This window comes from Pseudophryne corroboree, chromosome 6 (assembly GCF_028390025.1).
Source record: "Pseudophryne corroboree isolate aPseCor3 chromosome 6, aPseCor3.hap2, whole genome shotgun sequence".
Taxonomy (NCBI): Eukaryota; Metazoa; Chordata; class Amphibia; order Anura; family Myobatrachidae; genus Pseudophryne; species Pseudophryne corroboree.
In genome coordinates, this window is record NC_086449.1 from 473,602,163 (window position 1) to 473,627,502 (window position 25,340).

Genomic DNA, 25,340 nt, shown 5'->3' on the forward strand with positions numbered 1-25,340 from the left:
CAAAACTGAGCTCCTGTGCACGTAGGTGGGGTTATAGAGGAGGCGGCGCTGAGCATCTTGGGAACAGTCAAAGCTTTTAGCCTGTTGGTGCCTCGGATCAAGATCCTACTCTACACCCCGATGTTATTCCCTGTGGAATCCAGTGTACCTCGCAGAAAAAGAGATTTAACAAGGGTAGGTTCTTACCATAAATCTCCTTTTTGAGTATGAATAGTTGGATAAGTGCATAATGCATACGAGTCTGATAATATTACTGTGGTTTCGTCAGCTATGAGTCTGAAAACAGTTAAAACTTTTTTAAAGTAATGCAGTAATATGTTTCTCCCACATACTTGAAATGTATCTTTAGTTGATTATGTGCTCATATTGCTTATTCTACTAATGTATAACGTGACTCACTGCTAGTGTAATTGCTGACTTTACTATAATTCTGTCAGTTTTTTTCTATCTATTCCGATCCTCAATGCCGGTGTATAGCAGGGTAGGATCGGATTGTATGTCACTTTAACGTGTCTTAAAGTGATTACAGTCACAAATTGTGTAGTACACTGTGGAAGTGTTGACTATTTATCATGTCTAAGAGCAGCAAAGGTGAGGAAGATACACTCACAGCAACACCAATACTCATATCATGTATGTCTTGCAAAGCTGGGTTAACATCTCAGGATCTGGTTCAGGATGGTTTGTGTGCAAATCGTTTTAGCTTTCACCAAGGTCTCTTGAATAGTACAAGGCAGATACAGGTGCAAGTTGATCCCCCTTGGGCTATGTTTGCACAAACATTATCCAGTATAGCTGAGCGAATAATTCCAACTTCTGTATCAGGAATAGATTACACGATTAACCCTTACATGCAGCTTCCCACCTGCATTTTATCACTTCCAGCAGCAGCCTCTGAAAAGCTAGTGGTAAGTAAATCTATAACTTCACAGTCTACACGTTTCAGATGAGAAGTCATCGGAGGATGAAAGCTCATTAAGCTTTAGTTCTGCATACGAAGAGGAGGAGGTAGGCCTCAGCTCAGTGAACATAGCGGAGTTAATTAAGGCAGTGAAAGCCATTCTATCCTTAGAAGAATCAGCAGAGCCTGTGTTAAAATCCAAAACAGTTAAGACTGAGTTTCCTGGATCAGATCAGCTGACAGAAATAATGGAAGTGGCTTGGGCTGCGCCCAGTAAGAAGTTTAGAATTCCTAGGAAATGGAATTCTAATTCTCCTCTTCCAGCTGGGGATTGTTTAAAGAGGGAGGTGGCCCCCAAAGTAGATACGCATGTTATTTGATTAGTGCCTAAATCTACATTACCTCTGTCTTCAACATCATTAAATGATGAGACTGATACGAGAGTTGATGGTTTTCTAAAAACCATGTTTTCCCTGTCTGTGGCAGTCATAAGACCAGCCGTGGCTCAACTTGAATGGCAGAAGCAGTGGCTGCCTGGGCTGATGCATTGGAAGGAGATATTTCAGTGGCATCTAGAGAGCAAAAATCCCATATCGCACATATACAGTAAAACAGGCTGCGATGTTCTTGGAAGAAGCAGCTTTGGATATGGGTACAATTGCCTCCAGGGCATCAGCTTCAACAGTAGTTGCTCGCAGAGCAGTTTGGCTACGTACATGGAAAGCTGATTCAGAATCCAGAAGGTTTTGGAGTCTTTACCTTTATCTGGAGAAATTCTTTTTGGTAAAGAATTGACCGATATTTTGGAGTCACTCAGACTCCGTGAAAGTAAAGTTTCCTTCCACATACAAATTCAAATATAAAGTTCCAGCTTTTCGGCCCCTCCGGTTTCAAGGAAAAGCTAAAGAGAAAAGTGATGGCAAACAGCCCCAATACAACAAGTCTGGTAAGACTAATAAGCATTGGGCTACCAGAGGATCGATTGGTAAAACAGAAAATAGCCTGATGGTGCAGGCCTCCACCTCGGGGATTCTAGGATGGGGGGCCGACTTCTTCAGTTTGCACAGATCTTGCAGCAGTCTACAACAGGTGCATGAAGCGGTATCTTTCAGTTATGAATTTGCCTTCAAGAAACACCCTCCTAGAAGGTTTTTTTGTACCAGTCCATTTCGGGTAGACACACAGGCCAAGGCTTTGCAAGAGGCAGTTCAGAAATTGCTTCAGTCAGGGGTAATCATTCCAGTTCCTCCTGCACAACGAGGACAGGGTTTTTACTCCAACCTGTTTCTAGTTCAGAAGCCAAATGGGTCATACTCAATCTCAAAGTGCTGAACAAGTACATTTGGGTACCTCGGTTTCTTATGGCGACTTTATGTTCCATCATTTTGGCCATAGAGCTAGGGGATTATATGGTGTCCTTGGATATCCAGGATGCTTACCTACATGTGCCTATAGCACTGTCCCATCAGTGCTATCTCAGGTTCTCTTTACTCCAACAGCATTTTCAGTTCCAGGCCCTACCTTTTGGGTTGGCGACAGCCCCCAGAGTATTTACCAAAATTATGGTGGTAATGGCAGCTTATCTCCGCAAGCAGGGGATAAGAATTTTTCCATTCCTCAACGATCTTTTAATACTGGCACAGTATCAGGATTTGCTCCTGTGTCCTCTACAACAGACAATAACGTGTCTGCAGAAGCACAGGTGGCTAATAAATTGGGCAAAATCGTCTCTGGTTCCGTCACAGCGGATGACTCCTTTGGGGGCTGTAGTGGATTCAAGCCTTCAAAGAGTATTTTTACCTCTAAACAAGATATCCAAAGTTCCGTCAAGGATTCAGGAGCTGTTACACAGTCAAAGGGTATCCATTCACGCAGCAATGCGTGTGATGGGATTTATGGTGTCAACATTTGACATGGTGGAGTATGCTCAGTTCTACTCGAGGCCTCTGCAGTATCTGATCCTTGCCAAATGGAAATGGGTTTTATCAGATGATAACGCAGGCTATGGTCCTTACGGTGGAAGTAAGGAGGTCGCTAGCCTGGTTGCTACATACATGCCATCGGGACAAAGGGAGACCCATTTGGATATCAGATTGGGAAATTCTGACAACAGGTGCCAATCTCCAGGGCTGGGGAGCAGTGTCAGGAAGGTTTTGTTTCCAGGGGTAATGGACCAAGGAAAAAAGTTTCCTGCCAATAAATATATTGGAACTTCGGGCAATATACATGGCATTGATTCAGGCAAAGGACATTCTTCAGGGAAAACCAGTTCAGATCCGCTCGGACAATGAGACTGCTGTAACGTACCTCAACCATCAGGGAGGAACTCGCAGCCAAAAAGCTATAAAGTAGGTAAGTCACAAATAAAGTGGGCAGAACTTCATCGTCCAGCCTTGTCCGCAGTGTTCGTACCGGGAGTCCTAAACTGGGAAGCTGATTTTTTTCAGTCGACACGCCATTCAGGCAAGCGAATGGGACCTACACCCGGAGGTCTTCCAGACTCTAGTCGACAAGTGGGGATTGCCAGAAAAAGATCTCATGGCGTCCCGTCAGAACAACAGAGTTCTCACATACGGGTCAAGAACAAAGGATCCCAGAGCGATCTTTGTGGATGCCCTGTCGGTGAGATGGGACTTTCATCTGGCCTATGTGTTTCCTCCAATCACCTTATTACCCAGGGTGGTAAGAAAGATAAAGCAAGGAAAGGGTGCCGTGATACTAATAGCTCCGGCTTGACCTAGAAGTCATTGGTACACAGATCTGCAGAGAATGTCGATGGATGCTCCATTCCTGCTACATCAACATCCAGATCTACTGATGCAGGGTCCTTGTTATCACAGACATCTGGATCGACTCTTTGACGGCGTGCCTCTTGAGACCTTTATCCTGAAGTCAAGAGGATTCTCACAACAGGTAATTCAAACAATGCTCAGAGCAAGGAAACCTTCCTCAGCTTGAATTTATCACTGAATATGGCAAACCTATATTCATTGGTGCAGTGAACGGAAAATGGACCCTAGGTCTTTAAGAGTTTCCAGGGTCTTAGCATTCCTTCAGTCAGGAATGGATAAAGGTTTGAAGGTGGCTTCCTTGAGAGTGCAAGTGTTGGCATTGACTGTATGGTTCCAAAAGAAAATTGCCAACTTACAGGATGTATGTACTTTTTTTCCAGGGAGGCATACAACCTCCTTTTGTTCCTACAGTTCCTTGGGACTTAAATTTAGTACTAAAGGCCATTCAAGTTGCCCCATTTGATCCACTTAATAAAGTGGATCTTAAATGGTTGATAGCTAAAGTTCATTTTCTACTGGCCATGGCGTCTGCTAGAAGAGTGTCAGATTTAGGGGCATTGTTATGTTGTCCTCAATTTCTTATCTTTTATCCAGATAGAGCGGTTCTTAGAACTAAATCTGGGTATCTTCCCAATGTGTTGTCTAAATTTCGCCTGAACAAAGAAATTGTAGTTCCGGCTTTCCAGGAATCTGGCCTTTCTGCGGGAGATGCATCGCTGGACGTGGTCCGTTCCTTAAGGATCTAAGTGGATTGTACCAGTGCCATCAGAAAGACAGATTCTCTCTTCATTCTCTACGGATTTCACAAGAGAGGATGGCCTGCTGATAAGCAGACACTGGCGAGGTGGCTTTGAATGACTATTTCAGAAGCATATTCTCACGCTGAACTCCCTGTTCCGGCTAATGTCTCTGCTCACTCTACTCATAACGTAGGTCCATCATGGGCAGCACAGCGTAGTGCTTCAGCAAAACAGATATGTAAGGCATCCACATGGTCTTCCATTAACACATTCATTAGACATTATGCCATGGATACCTTTGCCTCTCAGGATGCTGAATTCGAGCGAAGGATTCTCCTGTCCAATCAGGAGCATCCCCACCACTAAATTGCTTTGGGAAATCCCAATGTTATCCTGTGGATAACCTGTGGACACAGCCAGAGAAATATACGTTATGGTAAGATCTTAGCGTTGATAACGTTATTTTCTCAAAGTCCACAGGGATCCCTCCCTGATGCACCTGATTTGAGGATTCTTTTACTCACTAACCTCTTCCTTCTTGTACGGAAGGGTGTGCATGTGTGTTCTTCTCGCTTGATTAGGGCTATCTATGATGCTCCTGCCTTAAGCTTTGGGAAAACAACTGATTTGTCTGAACCAGGAGGCGGGGATATATGGACTGGCCTGTTGCATGCTGGGAGGCAGAAAAGCTTTGACCGATTGGTGCAAATCCGCTTTCGCTTCATCATATCCCACTGTTATCCTGTGGACTTAGGAGAAATACCCTTATCAACGGTAAGTTCTTACCATAATGTATATTTTTGACTAAATCTGCAAGAGCCGGAGATTGTGTTCCTAATTTAAGTTTAAAATATATATGTAAACACCTATCCTCAAATCTGGACAAATAGCTCTGTTTAGCACATTATGGACTTGTGACTTATCTGCGCTAAAATACTCTAACCCTAAGTACCCAGTACACTATTAGGAATTTGAGACTCAAAATAGTGGAAAAAGTGCATATCACGGGAGAACGCTAGCACTTTTCTCAGTATGGCACAGATGGGACAGGTGAATGTGGACACATCTGTCATTTTAAATGTATGAACTTTAATCCGATATATATGTTAGCAAATTGATGCAGGTTAGGTGAGCAGTCTGATATGTTAAATGGGCTATAAAATTAATCCAGCCTGTAAACACATCTTGTAACATTTTCAGGTGTTCTAAAGCTTATCATACCTTGAGAATTACCCAAGTGTTTGACATGTATTTACTATTGTTATGCACCTGAAGACGGGGGGAATGCTCCAGTTGCAGTATTGTTAACCACTTAACTGGCATGGTCGCATGTGATGCGACCAAAACCAGGAATTTGTTACCTGACTTGGTCGTTTCACATGTGACCAGCTGTCCCCCGGCGGTCCGCAGCCCCTTCTCTGCCTTGGACCTGGCAGTGATGCGGTAGTCTCTGACCGCCAACATCACTGTCGTGATGTCTATTGCCAGCGGGGTGTGGGTGGGAATTTATTTTATAACTGCAGCCTGTGGACACGGTGGGGTGGGGGGTTTACAAAAGACCCCCTAGAGCGAGAGATAGATATATGATTTTTTTTTAAATTAAATATTTTATTAAATACTTTTGAAACTTTTTATTAAGTAATAAAAAAACTCGACAATTAAATTTTCAGTTAAGTGATTAAAAGCTCGGTGTGCTGATGTTTAGCACATTGTGCATGCGCCAGTCCTGTGCTGCGCATGTGCAGTACGGGCCCTGCGTCGTCGGTCAAGGTACAGCTGCAGACGTCGGTTGTTTGAAAATACGCAGCTGCTTGAGATATTGGGGGGGGGGGGGTAGCTTGGGGGTCGACAAAGTGCTCAGTTTCCCAAAATGAGGTGTGTCTCCTCCGTTTTGTGGGAGTTCCAAGGCCAGGGTCTCCGTCTGTCATTGGAAATTTCCTGGCCTTAGCGACGGAGCTGCATTGGCTGGTCTGTGTAACATGAGGGTTACTCAGCAGCCGATGAATCAGACATGCACGCGGGATTCATCTACTTATACCAGATGCCTCCTGCTGCATTATTATATGGAAGAATCACAGCATCTTCCAAGTAAGCAGCAGAGATACTCATTCCAACCTCATCTGAATCACATTTTTTATTTAGAAAACAGGCAGCCTGATGTCCCTTACCCTTCATTTAATCTTGGCCTGCCTGTCTCCCTCCTAGTTTTCTTCTCCAGTGTATGAGAAGCGATATTTTTTTTTCTTGATATGGCATTATACAGCAATGTTACAAAAGGGTCTGTGTACATCAGGCCTTGTGTGGGCCGCAAGGAAAAGAAAGTGTATTGGTCGAGTAATCCTTATCCAAAATGTTTGGGACCAGAAGCATTTTGTGTAATGGATTTTTCCGTATTACGGAATGTTTTATGCCCCCACATAATATCCCCCAGTATAGTGCCAGTTATACATAATGGGGTGTATTCAATTATAGTCGGAACTTCCATCTTGTTGGAAAGACGTTAGTTTACGACTTCTTAAGGTCGAATCGTGATTCCACCTATTCAATGGGGCTGCCGTTTTTCCGACAGGTCGGCAATTCCGACTTGTTGGAAAACACGCAGATCGGCGGATTAGCAGCGGATCCACGTGTTTTGTCAGATTTGCGGACAAATTCGACCGATTTTAGTCCCGTTTTCAACACTGCCAATCCGACGGAATAAAGTTGTCGAGAACGGCCAAAACCTGTCGGATTTGGCTGCAAATTGGGTACTGCATTGTCGGATCCTTTCCGTCGGAAAGGATCTGACATGCATTGAATATACCCCAGTGTCTCCCAGTATACTGTAGTGCCAGCTACACATAATGTCCCCCAGTATAGTGCCAGTTACACATAATGTCCCCCAGTATAGTGCCAGTTACACATAATGTCCCCCAGTATAGTGCCAGTTACACATAATGTCCCCCAGTATAGTGCCAGTTACACATAATGTCCCCCAGTATAGTGCCAGTTACACATAATGTCCCCCTGTATAGTGCCAGTTACACATAATGTCCCCCAGTATAGTGCCGGTTACACATAATGTCCCCCAGTATAGTGCCAGTTACACATAATGTCCCTCAGTATAGTGCTGGTTACACATAATGTCCCCCAGTATAGTGCCGGTTACACATAATGTCTCCCAGTATAGTGCCGGTTATACATAATGCCCCCATTGCACCCCATCCTCCTGTGCAGCATGCCCCAGAGACTTACATTAGCAGGGTGCTCCTTCGTGGGCATGCTACTTCAGGGTTCAGGGCTTTGGCTTTAAGGGCTCTGGCGGTCAGGGTTACGGCGGTCTGTCAGGGCTCCCTGCTGGCTGCTTCACACTGATGCATGGATGCCGGTAGGCGGTGCAGGCAGCAGGGCAACATCACCGTAAGCGGGTGGAGGCAGAACGCCTGGTATTCAGTTCTGCCCCGTTCGGACCTGTCAATGATCCGCTAAAGGACCCCTGTCTGTGGGCTGCAAAATGATGCGGTAGGGGCGGCATGTGGGCTGCGAGTATAGGGCCGTGAGGGTACACACTTGTCCAATGTCGGACAATCCGATCGGTTGGGAGTCGGATCTCCCAAGGATTGGACAAGTGTAAAATAGAAAGAGCCCTGTTTTGCGTTGAACGGGGCTTTTCTCTGTTTACCATAATTCACAGCGCAGGTTCCTCACTTCTCCAGCAGCAGCCCCGCTCCGTGGTTGTATCGCATCATCATACTTGTGTATGGTGAGTGCGATTCATGTAAGAACGGAAAGCCATGCTTCTCCATGGAGTTCAGGTTCACCATCTCAGGCGCAACTTGAACATGTGTGCGGAAACTGCTGCTCTCTGTCTGGCACCAGTGCTGGCTCCACCAGCCTTGACGGCTCCAGCAGCCACTGCAGCCTCCTGAGACCTTAGGCGCCGGCACATGCGCAGAGGGACTCTGCTGGCTGAATCCAACACCGCAGAGGGGGATCGCAGGAGAAGACTGCACCGTTGGAGCCCTGGGTACTACATTGTATCGTCAGAGAAGTGTGGGATACATGAATTGCTACTTATTACAGTTATATATCGTATTGAAACAATGTTATGTATAGTGATAAGTAACAATTCTGTTTTCGTTGTTTACATACCCCTTAATTTGTACCTCAGTCAATTTGATTTAACCATCTGGACTCAGGCATGGATAGTCTTAAAGCCTGGACTGTAATGGCGGAGTTTGGGAAACTCTGAATTAAGTATTGAAACCGCTAACAGTGTAATTCAGTTTGTTTTTTGAAAGTATCAGATTCGTTAAAAGTTAGTGCCCTTGCTGTCATTATATATAGCTCTTGCTACTTCTGTGTGTTTCTGTAGCGGATGAATCAACTAATAGAGGGGCAGATGTATTAACCTGGAGAAGGCATAAGGAAGTGATAAACCAGTGATATGTGCAAGGTGATACACACCAGCCAGTCAGCTCCGAACCGTCAATTTGCATATTGGAGCTGATTGGCTGGTGCGTTTATCACCTTGCACTTATCACTGGTTTATCACTTCCTTATGCCTGCTCCAGGTTAATACATCTTCCCCAGAGTTCGCTCAATAGAAACAGCATGTTCTTTCTCTGACGTCCTAGTGGATGCTGGGAACTCCGTAAGGACCATGGGGGATAGACGGGCTCCGCAGGAGACTGGGCACTCTAAAAGAAAGATTAGGTACTATCTGGTGTGCACTGGCTCCTCCCTCTATGCCCCTCCTCCAGACCTCAGTTAGATTTCTGTGCCCGGCCGAGCTGGATGCACACTAGGGGCTCTCCTGAGCTCCTAGAAGGAAAGTATGTTAGGTTTTTTATTTTACAGTGAGACCTGCTGGCAACAGGCTCACTGCACCGAGGGACTAAGGGGAGAAGAAGCGAACCTACCTGCTTGCAGCTAGCTTGGGCTTCTTAGGCTACTGGACACCATTAGCTCCAGAGGGATCGACCGCAGGACCCGTCCTTGGTGTTCGTTCCCGGAGCCGCGCCGCCGTCCCCCTTACAGAGCCAGAAGCATGAAGATGGTCCGGAAAATCGGCGGCAGAAGACTTCAGTCTTCACCAAGGTAGCGCACAGCACTGCAGCTGTGCGCCATTGCTCCTCATACACACTTCACACTCCGGTCACTGAGGGTGCAGGGCGCTGGGGGGGGGCGCCCTGAGCAGCAATAAAAACACCTTGGCTGGCAAAATAATCACAATATATAGCCCCAGAGGCTATATATGTGATAATTACCCCTGCCAGAATCCATAAAAAAGCGGGAGAAAAGTCCGCAAAAAAGGGGCGGAGCTATCTCCCTCGGCACACTGGCGCCATTTCTCTTCACAGTGTAGCTGGAAGACAGCTCCCCAGGCTCTCCCCTGTAGTTTTCAGGCTCAAAGGGTTAAAAAGAGAGGGGGGGCACTAAATTTAGGCGCAATATTGTTTATACAAGCAGCTATTGGGGAAAATAGATAGTGTTTATCCCTACATTATATAGCGCTCAGGTGTGTGCTGGCATACTCTCTCTCTGTCTCCCCAAAGGGCTGTGTGGGGTCCTGTCCTCAGTCAGAGCATTCCCTGTGTGTGTGCGGTGTGTCGGTACGGCTGTGTCGACATGTTTGATGAGGCTTATGTGGAGGCGGAGCAGATGCCGATAAATGGGATGTCGCCCCCTGTGGGCCGACACCAGAGTGGATGGATAGTTGGAAGGTATTAACCGACAGTGTCAACTCCTTACATAAAAGGCTGGATGACGTAACCGCTATGGGACAGCCGGCTTCTCAGCCCGCGCCTGCCCAGGCGTCTCAAAGGCCATCAGGGGCTCAAAAACGCCCGCTCCCTCAGATGGCAGACACAGATGTCGACACGGAGTCTGACTCCAGTGTCGACGAGGTTGAGACATATACACAATCCACTAGGAACATCCGTTACATGATCCCGGCAATAAAAAATGTGTTACACATTTCTGACATTAACCCAAGTACCACTAAAAAAGGGTTTTATGTTTGGGGAGAAAAAGCAGGCAGTGTTTTGTTCCCCCTTCAAATGAGTGAATGAAGTGTGAAAAAGCGTGGGTTCCCCCGATAAGAAACTGGTAATTTCTAAAAAGTTACTGATGGCGTACCTTTTCCCGCCAGAGGATAAGTTACGCTGGGAGATATCCCCTAGGGTGGATAAGGCGCTCACACGTTTGTCAAAAAAGGTGGCACTGCCGTCTTAGGATACGGCCACTTTGAAGGTACCTGCTGATAAAAAGCAGGAGGCTATCCTGAAGTCTGTATTTACACACTCAGGTACTAGACTGAGAACTGCTGATAGTGCTGCTGCAGCGTGGTCTGTAACCCTGTCAAACAGGGATACTATTTTGCGAACATAAGTCGTCGTCTTATATATGAGGGATGCACAGAGGGATATTTTGCCGGCTGGCATCCAGAATTAATGCAATGTCCATTCTGTCAGGAGGGTATTAGAGACCCGACACTGGACAGGTGATGCTGACTTTAAAAGGCACATAAAGCCTTATAACGGTGAGGAATTGTTTGGGGATGGTCTCTGGGACCTCGTATCCACAGCAACAGCTGGGAAGAAATTTTTTTACCTCAGGTTTCCTCACAGCCTAAGAAAGCACTGTATTATCAGGTACAGTCCTTTCGGCTTCAGAAAAGCAAGCGGGTCAAAGGCGCTTCCTTTCGGCACAGAGACGAGGGAAGAGGGAAAAAGCTGCACCAGTCAGCCAGTTCCCAGAATCAAGATTCTTTCCCCGCTTCCTCTGAGTCCACCGCATGACGCGGGGGCTCCACAGGCGTAGCCAGGTACGGTGGGGGGCTGCCTCAAAAATTTCAGCGATCAGTGGGCTCGCTCACAGGTGGATCCCTGGATCCTTCAAGTAGTATCTCAGGGGTACAGGCTGGAATTCGAGGCGTCTCCCCCCCGCCGTTTCCTCAAATCTGCCTTGCCGACAACTCCCTCAGGCAGGGAGGCTGTGCTAGAGGCAATTCACAAGCTGTATTCCCAGCAGGTGATAGTCAAGGTGCCCCTACTTCAACAAGGACGGGGTTACTATTCCACACTGTTTGTGGTACCGAAACCGGACGGTTCGGTGAGACCCATTTTAAATTTGAAGTCCTTGAACACATACATAAAAAAATTCAAGTTCAAGATGGAATCGCTCAGGGCGGTTATTGCAAGCCTGGAGGAGGGGGATTACATGGTATCCATGGACATCAAGGATGCTTACCTACATGTCCCCATTTACCATCCTCACCAGGAGTACCTCAGATTTGTGGTACAGGATTGCCATTACCAATTCAAAACACTGCCGTTTGGACTGTCCACGGCACCGAGGGTCTTTACCAAGGTAATGGCAGAAATGATGATACTCCTTCGAAAAAAGGGAGTTTTTAATTATCCCGTACTTGGACGATCTCCTTATAAAGGCGAGGTCCATGGAGCAGTTGTTGGTCGGAGTAGCACTATCTCGGGAAGTGCTACAACAGCAAGGATGGATTCTATACATTCCAAAGTCACAGCTGGTTCCTACCACACGCCTGCTGTTCCTGGGGATGGTTCTGGACACAGAACAGAAAAAAGTGTTTCTCCCGCAGGAGAAAGCCAAGGAGCTGTCATCTCTAGTCAGAGACCTCCTGAAACCAAAACAGGTATCGGTGCATCACTGCACACGAGTCCTGGGAAAAATGGTAGCTTCTTACGAAGCAAAATTCCATTCGGCAGGTTCCATGCAAGAACCTTTCAGTGGGACCTCTTGGACAAGTGGTCGGAATCGCATCTTCAGATGCATCGGCTGATAACCCTGTCTCCAAGGACCAGGGTATCTCTACTGTGGTGGCTGCAGAGTGCTCATCTTCAAGAGGGCCGCAGATTCGGCATACAGGACTGGGTCCTGGTAACCACGGATGCCAGCCTTCGAGGCTGGGGGGCAGTCACACAGGGAAGAAATTTCCAAGGACTTTGGTCAAGTCAGGAGTCGTCCCTACAAATAAATATTCTGGAACTGAGGGCCATTTACAATGCCCTAAGTCTGGCAAGGCCTCTGCTTCAAAACCAGCCGGTACTGATCCAATCAGACAACATCACGGCAGTCGCCCATGTAAACCGACAGGGCGGCACAAGAAGCAGGATGGCGATGGCAGAAGCCACAAGGATTCTCCGATGGGCGGAAAATCACGTCTTAGCACTGTCAGCAGTGTTCATTCCGGGAGTGGACAACTGGGAAGCGGACTTCCTCAGCAGACACGACCGACACCCGGGAGAGTGGGGACTTCATCCAGAAGTCTTCCAACTGTTGGTAAACCGTTGGGAAATGCCACAGGTGGACATGATGGCGTCCCGCCTAAACAAAAAACTAGATATTGCGCCAGGTCAAGGGACCCTCAGGCAATAGCTGTGGACGCTCTAGTGACACCGTGGGTGTACCAGTCGGTTTATGTATTCCCTCCTCTGCCTCTCATACCAAAGGTACTGAGAATAATAAGAAAACGAGGAGTAAGAACAATACTCGTGGTTCCGGATGGGCCAAGAAGAGCTTGGTACCCAGAACTTCAAGAAATAATATCAGAGGACCCATGGCCTCTACCGCTCAGACAGGATCTGCTACAACAGGGGCCCTGTCTGTTCCAAGACTTACCGCGGCTGCGTTGGACGGCATGGCGGTTGAATTCCGGATCCTAAAGCAAAAGGGCATTCCGGAGGAAGTCATTCCTACGCTGATAAAAGCCAGGAAAGAAGTAACCGCAAACCATTATCACCGTATTTGGCGAAAATATGTTGCGTGGTGTGAGGCCAGGAAGGCCCCAACAGAGGAATTTCAGCTGGGTCGTTTTCTGCACTTCCTACAGTCAGGAGTGACTATGGGCCTAAATTTGGGTTCCATTAAGGTCCAGATTTCGGCTCTGTCGATTTTCTTCCAGAAAGAACTGGCTTCACTGCCTGAAGTTCAGACATTTGTAAAGGGAGTGCTACATATTCAGCCCCTTTTTGTGCCTTCTGTGGCACCTTGGGATCTCAACGTGGTGTTGAGTTTCTTAAAATCACATTGGTTTGAGCCACTTAAAACTGTGGATTTGAAATATCTCACGTGGAAAGTGGTCATGTTGTTGGCCTTGGCTTTGGCCAGGCGTGTGTCAGAATTGGCGGCTTTGTCATGTAAAAGCCCTTATCTGATTTTCCATATGGATAGGGCAGAATTGAGGACTCGTCCCCAGTTTCTCCCTAAGGTGGTATCAGCTTTTCACTTGAACCAACCTATTGTAGTGCCTGCGGCTACTAGGGACTTGGAAGATTCCAAGTTACTGGACGTAGTCAGGGCCTTAAAAATTTATATTTCCAGGACGGCTGGAGTCAGGAAAACTGACTCGTTTTTTATCCTGTAGGCACCCAACAAAATAGGTGCTCCTGCTTCTAAGCAGACTATTGCTCACTGAATTTGTAGCACAATTCAGCTGGAGCATTCTGCGGCTGGATTGCCGCATCCTAAATCAGTAACAGCCCATTCCACGAGGAAAGGGGTCTCGGCTTTACAACTTTGCCGAGCTGCAACTTGGTCAGGGGCAAACACGTTTGCTAAATTCTACAAATTTGATACCCTGGCTGAGGAGGACCTTGAGTTCTCTCATTCGGTGCTGCAGAGTCATCCACACTCTCCCGCCCGTTTGGGAGCTTTGGTATAATCCCCATGGTCCTTACGGAGTTCCCAGCATCCACTAGGACGTCAGAGAAAATAAGATTTTACTCACCGGTAAATCTATTTCTCGTAGTCCGTAGTGGATACTGGGCGCCCATCCCAAGTGCGGATTGTCTGCAATACTTGTATATAGTTATTGCCTAACTAAAGGGTTATTGTTGAGCCATCTGTTGAGAGGCTCAGTTATATTTCATACTGTTAACTGGGTATAGTATCACGAGTTATACGGTGTGATTGGTGTGGCTGGTATGAGTCTTACCCGGGATTCAAAATCCTTCCTTATTGTGTCAGTTCTTCCGGGCACAGTATCCTAACTGAGGTCTGGAGGAGGGGCATAGAGGGAGGAGCCAGTGCACACCAGATAGTACCTAATCTTTCTTTTAGAGTGCCCAGTCTCCTGCGGAGCCCGTCTATTCCCCATGGTCCTTACGTAGTTCCCAGCATCCACTGCGGACTACGAGAAATAGATTTACTGGTGAGTAAAATCTTATTTTAACATGCCTGGACATTGTCACTCTGTTATGTAATGCTTCTGATCAGTGCCACCAGATGAAGGGATGCACTGACTATGAAAGAGGATTGAAAAAATAATAATTTTTAGAAACGGTAAAAGAGCTGATTGGCTTCTGTCCTTGATACACGTGGATCTAACTGGACCAATCCCCATTGAGTTCCCAGGAGGTTTTTTTTCTATGTTCTTTTATGATTCATGTTAGTCTACCGTTGGTTTTTAACTACAATTCTCAAACACCTCCAACAGGTTATGTTTTCAGGATTTCTGTATTTGGAAACAAGTGTGATAAGTACTGATAAAGAAATGGCCCATACACACGGTGAGATTCGGGCTATCCCCGATTCTCACTATGCGACGGGCCAGGTCGGCACATAGTCAGTATCGCAAGCACACTCATTATGTGCTTGCGATACTGACTGTGCAATTTTGTTAAAGTGTCAATTTTGACTATCTCTTCTATAGAGATAGTCAATATTGACTTGCCTGCACAGTCTATCTATTCTTGTGATGCCGACCGCGCATCGAATCGGGATCGCAAGGTGACTTTCACCTTGCGATCTGCACTAACCTTTCTTACGATTTTGACTATATAGTCAAAATCGTAAGAAAAAAATCTCACCGTGTGTACACACCATAACTCTTCAGTTCATGATTAAAGATAAAGGAAAAGTTGACCTGTTCGGGGTGCTTGAGGATTGGCGTTGAAATCCCTGGTCTGGGTCCACCTAATGATATATTAGAGAAACTTAAATAACTTCTTAAGGAAAGCAATAAGTTTGTCCGGATGAAAAATTACAACACTGGAGATAATGGAAACCATACACAAAGCAACCTAACTGAATGTAACAAAGCGTAACATGTTACATTGAAAATAACCTGTTTGATGCAGTTATGCCATTTTGGTATTGGATGAAACACTTGTGAAAGCCTTTGGGGTATATTCAATTAGCAGCGATAATGGACTTTTCACGCGAAAAGGTCCGGTTTTCACACGAAAAAACAGACTTTTCCCGCGAAACGCAATTACAGCCTATTCAATTTTCCGGGAAAATTTATCGGTGATCATTTTTTCACTAATTTCACTTCACCTACTCTGAAGCAGGTGAAAAGTTGGGAAAAGTCACTATTTTAAGGTAAAAATGTTTGGATATGGCACAGAACTTCTGGGACACCCCCCTTAATGACGAATTAGGCACGTTGAGGTTTTTAATTTTTTTTAATTGGCCAATAATGACGTCATTTTTGGGGTGAAAAAGTACAAAGTGATGGAAATTGGGGTTCAAGGTATGGGATAGGTATATTGGGGTGATTTATGAGTGGGACAGGTGTTTTTAGGCTTGCAGATGGGAGTAATCGGTCTGTTTCCACTTTTTTTTTTTTAAAGTACCCTAAAATGACCCAAATATATACTTATACCCATTTTCATGTACCCCAAATTTAATGAGAGCATTTATTTTGCTCAAAAAAACTTGCTTTCTATCATTTTTTTTGCATTTTAATAAAAAATGCATATAACAGCCATTTCACACAATTTAAGTCCCCAAAAACTCTCTAATGTGATCTCTAATACACTTCTCTTCTGTTTTCCTATGTTAGTTTAGCATTTTTTGGGGTACAGGCTGATTTCCCCATTTTCACCTGCACTTTTCACTGCAAGAATTTTCAGGTGAAACCCGTTTGGAATTAAATAGGTCGAAAAATGGAGCGTTTTCGCGGCAATTTTCGCCCGATTGCCACGAAAAAATTTCGGGCGAAAAATTGCTGCGAATTTGCGGATAATTGAATACCCTAGTTTATCTCTACAATTGTTGATGCTGTGACGCTCTGTCTGTAGTGCCTGTGTACCTGCTGAAACTGTATAGCTAAAAGGAAAAAAATGTATTCTAATCCAAAAAGGATACAAAATTCTGTATCAGAAGTGTGGTGATTGGTAGACCATTTTCAAATGTCACAATTAGATCAGCCTGAGCACCAAGCTCAATCAGAAACACAAGAAACCATGCACGGCAACATTGAAATATAACTAAATGATACAGTGCTATCTGTGAAGGAGAGTGTGAGTAGTATACGTCATTATCGGTTAAAAAGTTGGAGCCAAAGTTTCCCAGTCAAACTGCTGCCACACATTTACGAATGTGATGGCTTTTTTTTTTAATCCATCAGTTCCCAGCAGGTTGGAGGTGAAAATGTAAAATGGCACTTTCAGTTAATATAAAGCATGTACTACGAGCACCATTTTACATTTTCCCCTCCAACCTGCCAGGAAGCAATGGCTTTCAAAAGCTACCACTTCATAAATAAAGCCCATATTGTCGCCACAAGAAACAGAGATGAATTAAAGTTGCAGATAAAGATAAAATGTCCTAACTAGCACCAGAACTGGGGGGATTGAGATCAAAATGAGGCTTGCATAAGTAGCTGTGAAATGTGTTTTATATGCTTCTTGGAACAACTACTGCACCTTGTGCATTTGTAGCTTTTAGTTATTAATAAAGTTTATTTTCAAAAGACAAAAAGGCTAAATGATTGGAAACTCTGAAGTGGATTGGAAATATAACGTTCTGAGACAATGACCTGACTTCTCCGCTGCCATTATTAAGTCTACAAGTATGAATATTTCTGAAACAATGTAGTTAACCAATAGTTATGTCTCTTGCTAAAAGTGGAGAACCCAGTTATGTTCAGTGACTGCTCTGACCTGCAGCTGTATGATAGACTGAGGGTGGGAGATAGGTTATTAATATATCCCAACATGGACATCTGTAATATAATTCATTATTTCCTAAAGTGTGCATCCAAGCTTCAGATATTTATTTGTGATACTTGTTTTTCTTTTTCTGGTAGATAAATGTACTGTACTTATGTCTGCGTGTTCTGCGTATGCACTGGAAGAAAATATTGTGAAATGTGTAGAACTATTGCTGTCAAGGAATGTTAATCCTAACGTATGCTGCAGGTAAGATGGCTTTCCCGTCTGTTCACAATTCACGTGTTGAATCTTAATTTGTTTGCATTTTGCTTTTTACATATGGGAACAAGACAATAATAAAACAAGACTGTGGACTATATAGAGGTAGATGTAATTAGGTAGAATATCTTGTGGTGATTATGTGGGTAATCCTGCAATTTGATAAGCTTGTATAGTGAGTTTTCAGGGAACTCTTGAAGAACTTGAAGAACTCTTGGAGACAACAGGATAAGTCTTGTTGTGCATGGGAGGAATCCAGTGTCTGTAGCCTAAAAAGTATTTAAGAAGTTTGGGTGAGAGGCAGATCTTACACGGAGCAGAAGTGTCGATCTGGGAGATCTTTCTAGATAAGCGTAGAAATTATTATTATCTTTTATATAGCGCCACATGGGTTCCGCAGTGCCCAATTACAGAGTGTATAAACAAGCAAAACAAGAAAACAGTGACTTTATAATTCAAGACAATATAGGACAAGTACAGGGTATATAAACTGAGCTGCATCAGCAGACAATACCGAAATAAATATCAGGGCGACAGAAAACCAAGGAATTTGGTGCCGTCAAAAGGATTATTGAAAAGAAGATAGGTAAAGTAAGAGATGGAAAAGCACATGAGGGAAGAGGGCCTTTTTTGTGCGCTTGTTCCCTTTTGAAAGCGAACATTCTAATGGGGAAGGGGGCACACAGACAGGGGTGACACAGATGTGGTAGCATGTGAGTGTGGGCCAGAGTGGGTTTAGGATTAGAGATGGCTGAGTTTGGTGAAGAAGTGGTTCTTCAGATGTATGTTTGTACAGTTTGGTTAATAGCCTTATGTGTAAGTGGAGGCATTTTATATTGAATTCTGTGAAATACAGGTAACCAGTGGAGGGTATTACAGAGCTGTACAGCAGAAGATGAACATTTTGAGAGAGAGATTAATTTAGCAGCTGCATTCAAAATAGATTGTAGGATTGAAAGTTTGTTTCTGGGAAGACCAGTAGGTGAGATTTAATGAATGGATATGTTTTTAGTTGTATGTAAAAGAATTTGGAAATTGATTTAATGTGGGGAAGAAAGGACAGTTCAGAGTCCAAGTTAATGTCTGGGAAGTGAGCTTTTGGGGTAGGGTTGATTGTCATATTACCAACAGTGATAGAGATATCGGGTTGGTAACCACTATTGACCTGTGGAAATTGTATGTATTGTGTTTTGGAAAGATTAAGGGCGGTATCCTATTCCATTCATAATTTACTGCACGGTAAAAACAGTCTTTTTAGCCAGATAGTACTATCTGGCTGTCCAATAATAGCCCATTTTCTCTTACGTCCTAGAGTATGCTGGGGTCCATATTAGTACCATGGGGTATAGACTGGTCCACCAGGAGCCATTGATACTTTAAGAGTTTAACAGTGTGGGCTGGCTCCTCCCTCTATGCCCCTCCTACCAGACTCAGTTTAGAAAATGTGCCCGGAGGAGCCGGTCACAGCTAGGGGAGCTCTACAGAGCTTCTTTAGAAAAGTTTATTTTAGAGTTTGTTTTTTTTACAAGGAGGCTGCTGGCAACAGCCTCCCTGCATCGAGGGACTGGGGGGGAGAGCAGTGTCCGCCCTGCGGGGTCTGAGCCACTGTCTCCACTGACTGGACCCTGAGCTCCAGAGGGGATAGATCGCTCCCCGCCGCAGGTGAACGCTCACCCCAGCAGCATGCCGCCACCCCCTTACAGAGCTGAAGCGTGGCGAGTGAGTCATCGGCTCCCTAACAAGCAGGGAGCCAATGGGAAGATGGCGGCTACAGGGTAGGAGCGCAGTACTATCTGCGCACCGGGGAGCTAACCGGTACTTTAGGTGCGGCACTGTGAGGGGCGCCCTGAGCCGGCGCCTTAACCCTAAACTGACCAGAAAGCCTGGTGAAAGAAAATGATAGGAGTAAGATATCACAAGGCGCCACCAATTCAGTATATAATACTACATTAAAAGCATACGTCCCTTTTGTAGCTGAAATTCAATTTCATATATCCAGGCTTTCCCTCTCATTCATTGGACGGATTTATCCATAGATATGCAAAATTAGAGGGGAAATACCATCATGTGCAGACAACATAACATTTATTATAACATCATGCAAGATGTAAACAGATAAAATTGAAAATTGAACAGGTAAAAATTGAACAATAGCAGCCACAGTAGATCCACAGAATAATTACCAGATGGTCTGAGAACCCAAAAAAGTTCTCAAACAAGCTCTTACATCACCAGCAACCACCCGGATCTGGAAACTGGGAACAAGGACCTGGATCTTATTAGGCAGGATCTGCTGAATAAGGCTGGTGTAGATGGTCAATAGCCAACGCGTTTCAACTCCTTCCTGGAGTCTTTTTCAAGGCATAATGGGCATATCAGCACAATGTCCTATTTAATACATTGATATCTTACTCCTATCATTTTCTTTCACTTGTATTTGTGGTGTCTGGAGAGAGGCATCTATACAGGGGTAATTAGTCTTGGGGCGGCCCTTTAACATCTGACATTCTTGCGCTGTGTGTGGTGTACAGGAAATATTCTATTTTGACCAGAAAGCCTGTCGGGGTCCATGGATCTCAGCCAGAACAAAATACTCAGGCCAGTATAATCTAGGAAGAGTGGGAAGACAGCACCATTAAGGGGGTGGAGCTTCTCCTCAGAGTGGACCCAGCAGCGTTCAGTTCAATTTTCCTGCCTGCAGACACGCTGTCAGTGGAAGAGCAGTCCCTCCAGAGCACCTCCAGCTATCTACGGTACCAGGGGGTTGTAGAAGGGAGGGGAGGCTGTGTAAAAACTGTGTCACCTATTAAGGGACACAGTCAGCTCTGGTTAAGGGTCTCCCTATACCTATATAGCGCTGTGTTTGGGTTGGCTCCAATCTTTGTCTCTCTCTGCCATTCTTGGGGGGGAAACTCTGTCTGCCCTGTACATTGTGTGTGTGTGTGGGTTGTACAAGCAAACATGTCTAGAGACTCTGTCTCATATGCTGCAGAGCAATTTATCTTCTCAGGAAGATCCCATCCCATGTAATCAGGATTGCACTGTTGTAGCACAGATCCCAGCGAGAGAACCGGAGTGGTTAACCTCTCTTAGGGGGGCTATTTCTCAGATTTCTGAAAGGGTTGCAAGGACTGAGCATGTTACTGCAGTACTTTATGGCAGTATGGACCGATACTGCTCCCTCGGGGCGCCCTGCGGTACATTCTCACAGATGTGCTCTTGCCCAGATTATGCAGGCTGACGCGGATACAGATTCTGACACAGCAGACGGTGATGGGGAATGTATCGAGGGGGACGGCATCACTTGCTAAGGGGGTGCAGTTGATGATTGAGGCCATGCGGGATGTGTTACATATTTCTGACACACCTCCTGAGCAGGTTGAGGAGTTTTTTCTCTGACGTCCTAGTGGATGCTGGGGACTCCGTCAGGACCATGGGGAATAGCGGCTCCGCAGGAGACAGGGCACAAAATTTAAAAGTTTGACCACTAGGTGGTGTGTTCTGGCTCCTCCCCCTATGACCCTCCTCCAAGCCTCAGTTAGGTTAAGTTAGGTTTTTGTGCCCGTCCGAGCAGGGTGCAATCTAGGTGGCTCTCATAAAGAGCTGCTTAGAGTAAAAGTTTTGATAGTTTTATTATTTCTCTAACGTCCTAGTGGATGCTGGGGACTCCGTCAGGACCATGGGGAATAGCGGCTCCGCAGGAGACAGGGCACAAAAGCAAGCTTTTAGGATCACATGGTGTGTACTGGCTCCTCCCCCTATGACCCCCCTCCAAGCCTCAGTTAGGTTTTTGTGCCCGGCCGAGAAGGGTGCAATCTAGGTGGCTCTCTTAAAGAGTTACTTAGAAAAAGTTTTTAGGTTCTTTAGTTTCAGTGAGTCCTGCTGGCAACAGGCTCACTGCATCGAGGGACTTAGGGGAGAGATTTTCAACTCACCTGCGTGCAGGATGGATTGGATTCTTAGGCTACTGGACATAGCTCCAGAGGGAGTCGGAACACAGGGCTCGCCCTGGGGTTCGTCCCGGAGCCGCGCCGCCGACCCCCCTTGCAGACGCTGAAGATGAAGAGGTCCGGAACCAGGCGGCAGAAGACTCTCAGTCTTCATCAGGTAGCGCACAGCACTGCAGCTGTGCGCCATTGTTGTCAGCACACTTCACACAGCGGTCACGGAGGGTGCAGGGCGCTGGGGGGGGGGCGCCCTGGGCAGCAATGTATAATACCTGTATGGCGAAAAATACATCACATATAGCCCTTGAGGCTATATGGATGTATTTAACCCCTGCCAGATATCTAAAACTCCGGAGAAGAAGCCAGCCGAAAAGGGGGCGGGGCCTATTCTCCTCAGCACACAGCGCCATTTTCCCTCACAGAAAGGCTGGTGGGAAGGCTCCCATGCTCTCCCCTGCACTGCACTACAGAAACAGGGTTAAAACAGAGAGGGGGGGCACTGATTTGGCGATATGTATATATATTAAAATGCTATAAGGGAGGAACACTTATATAAAGGTTGTCCCTGGATAATTATAGCGTTTTGGTGTGTGCTGGCAAACTCTCCCTCTGTCTCCCCAAAGGGCTAGTGGGTCCTGTCCTCTATCAGAGCATTCCCTATGTGTGTGCTGTATGTCGGTACGTGTGTGTCGACATGTATGAGGAAAATATTGGTGAGGAGGCGGAGCAAATTGCCTGTAATGGTGATGTCACTCTCTAGGGAGTCGACACCGGAATGGATGGCTAATTTATGGAAATTACGTGACAATGTCAACACGCTGCAAGCCGGTTGACGACGAGAGGGCCGGCGAACAAATTAGTATCTGTCCAGGCGTCTCAAACACCGTCAGGGGCTGTAAAATGCCCATTTACCTCAGTCGGTCGACACAGACACAGACACGGACACTGATTTCAGTGTCGACGGTGAAGAAACAAACGTATTTTCTTTTAGGGCCACACGTAAGGGCAATGAAGGAGGTGTTACATATTTCTGATACTCCAAGTACCACAAAAAAGGGTATTATGTGTGAGGTGAAAAAACTACCTGTAGTTTTTCCTGAATCAGATAAATTAAATGAAGTGTGTGATGATGCGTGGGTTTCCCCCGATAGAAAATTATTGGCGGTATACCCTTTCCCGCCAGAAGTTAAGGCGCGGTGGGAAACACCCCTCAGGGTGGATAAGGCGCTCACACGCTTATCAGAACAAGTGGCGGTACCATCTACGGATAGGGCCTTACTTAAGGAGCCAGCTGATAGGAGGCTGAAAAATATCCTAAAAAGTATACACACACATGCTGGTGTTATACTGCGACCAGCGATCGCCTCAGCCTGGATGTGCAGAGCTGAGGTGGCTTGGTCGGATTCCCTGACTAAAAATATTGATACCTTTGACAGGGACAGTATTTTATTGACTATAGAGCATTTAAAGGATGCATTTCTATATATGCGAGATGCGCAGAGGGATATTTGCACTCTGGCATCAAGAGTAAATGCGATGTCCATATCTGCAAGAAGATGTTTATGGACACGACAGTGGTCAGGTGATGCAGATTCCAAACGGCACAAAGATGTATTGCCGTATAAAGGGGAGGAGTTATTTGGGGTCTGTCTATGGGACCTGGTGGCCAGGGCAACTGCTGGAAAATCCACCGTTTTTTACCCTAAGTCACATCTCTGCAGAAAAAGACACCGTCTTTTCAGCCTCAGTCCTTTCGTCCCTATAAGAGTCATATCTGCCCAGGGATAGAGGAAAGGGAAGAAGACTGCAGCAGGCAGCCCATTCCCAGGAACAGAAGCCCTCCACCGCTTCTACCAAGTTCTCAGCATGACGCTGGGACCGTACAGGACCCCTGGATCCTACAAGTAGTATCCAAGGGGTACAGATTGGAATGTCGAGAGGTTTCCCCCCTCGCAGGTTCCTGTAGTCTGCTGTACCAATGTCTCCCTCCGACAGGGAGGCAGTATTGAAAACAATTCACAAGCTGTATTCCCAGCAGGTGATAATAAATTTACCCCTCCGACAACAAGGAAAGGGGTATTACTCCACACTATATGGTGGTACTGAAGGCTAGGTGAGACCTATTCTAAATCTGAAAAATTTGAACACTTACAAGGGTTCAAATCCAGATGGAGTCACTCAGAGCAGTGATAGCAAAGAACAAGGGGACTATATGGTGTCCCGGGACATCAGGGATGCTTACCTCCATGTCCCAAAATTTGCCTTTTCTCACCAAGGGTACCTCAGGTTCGTGGTACAGAACTGTCACTATCAGTTTCAAGACGATGCCGTTGGATTGTCCAAGGCACCCCGGGTCCTTACCAAGGTAATGACCGAAAGGAGGATTCGTCTTCAAAGAAAATGGACGACCTCCTGATAAGAACAAGGTCCAGAGAACAGTTGGAGGTCGGAGTAGCACTATCTCAAGTAGTTCTACGACAGCACGGGTGGATTCTAAATATTCCAAAACCGCAGTTGTTCCGACGACACGTCTGCTGGTCCTAGGGATGATTCTGGACACAGTCCAGGAAAAGGTGTTTCTCCCAGAGGAGAAAGCCAGGGAGTTATCCGAGCTAATCGGGATCCTCCTAAAACCAGGAAAAGTGTCAGTGCATCATTGCACAAGAGTCCTGGTAAAAATGGTGGCTTATTACGAAGCGCTTCCATTCGGCAGATTTCACGCAAGAACTCTTCAGTGGGATCTGCTGGACAAATGGTCCGGATCGCATCTTCAGATGCATCAGCGGATAACCCTATATCCAAGGACAAGGGTGTCTCTCCTGTGGTGATTACAGAGTGCTCATCTTCTAGAGGGCCGCAGATTCGGCATTCAGGATTGGATGCTCGTGACCACGGAGGCCAGCCTGAGAGGCTGGGGAGCAGTCACACAAGGAGTGTGATCAAGTCTGGAGAATTCTCTCCACATAAATATACTGGAGCTAAGAGCGAATTTATAATGCTCTAAGCTTAGCAAGACCTCTGCTTCAAGGTCAGCCGGTATTGATCCAGTGGGATAACATCACGGCAGTCGCCCACGTAAACAGAAAGGGCGGCACAAGAAGCAGGAGGGCAGTGGCAAAACTGCAAGGATTTTTCGCTAGGCGGAAAATCATGTGATAGCACTGTCAGCAGTGTTCATTCCGGGAGTGGACGACTGGGAAGCAGACTTCCTCAGCAGGCACGACCTCCACCCGGGAGAGTGGGAACTTCATCGGGAAGTTTTCCGCATGATTGTGAACCGTTGGGAAAGACCAAAGGTGGACATGATGGCGTCCCGCCCGAACAAAAAAAATGGGACAGGTATTGCGCCAGGTCACGAGACCTTCAGGCGATAGCTGTGGACGTCCTGGTAACACCGTGGGTGTAACAGTCGGTGTATGTGTTCCCTCCTCTGCTTCTCATAACCAAGGTATTGAGAATTATAAGACATAGAGGAGTAAGAACTATACTCGTGGCTCCGGATTGGCCAAGAGGGACTTGGTAACCGGAACTTCAAGAGATGCTCACAGAGGACTAATGGCCTCGGGAGCTAAGAAGGGATTTGCTTTCAGCAAGTACCATGTCTGTTCCAAGAGGAACCGTGGCATCGGCCTTTAAGAAAGGACCTGCTCCAGCAGGGACCTTGTCTGTTCCAAGACTTATCGCGACTGCGTTTGACGGCATGGCGGTTTGAACGCCGGATCCTAAGGGAAAAGGCATTCCGGAAGAGGTCATACCTACCCTGGTCAAAGCCAGGAAGGAGG

At 46.0% G+C, this 25,340-nt stretch overlaps 1 protein-coding gene across 4 annotated transcripts in view; it reads left to right on the plus strand.

Annotated features, from left to right (window-relative positions):
• Positions 1-25,340, plus strand: part of ASZ1 (ankyrin repeat, SAM and basic leucine zipper domain containing 1) — a 508,155-nt gene that overhangs the window by 161,487 nt on the left and 321,328 nt on the right. For all 4 annotated transcript variants that reach the window (XM_063930479.1, XM_063930476.1, XM_063930477.1 and 1 more), the window contains exon 4: positions 17,488-17,599. In XM_063930479.1, coding sequence (XP_063786549.1) covers positions 17,488-17,599 — 112 coding nt within the window. The remainder of the gene's footprint in view (positions 1-17,487; positions 17,600-25,340) is intronic.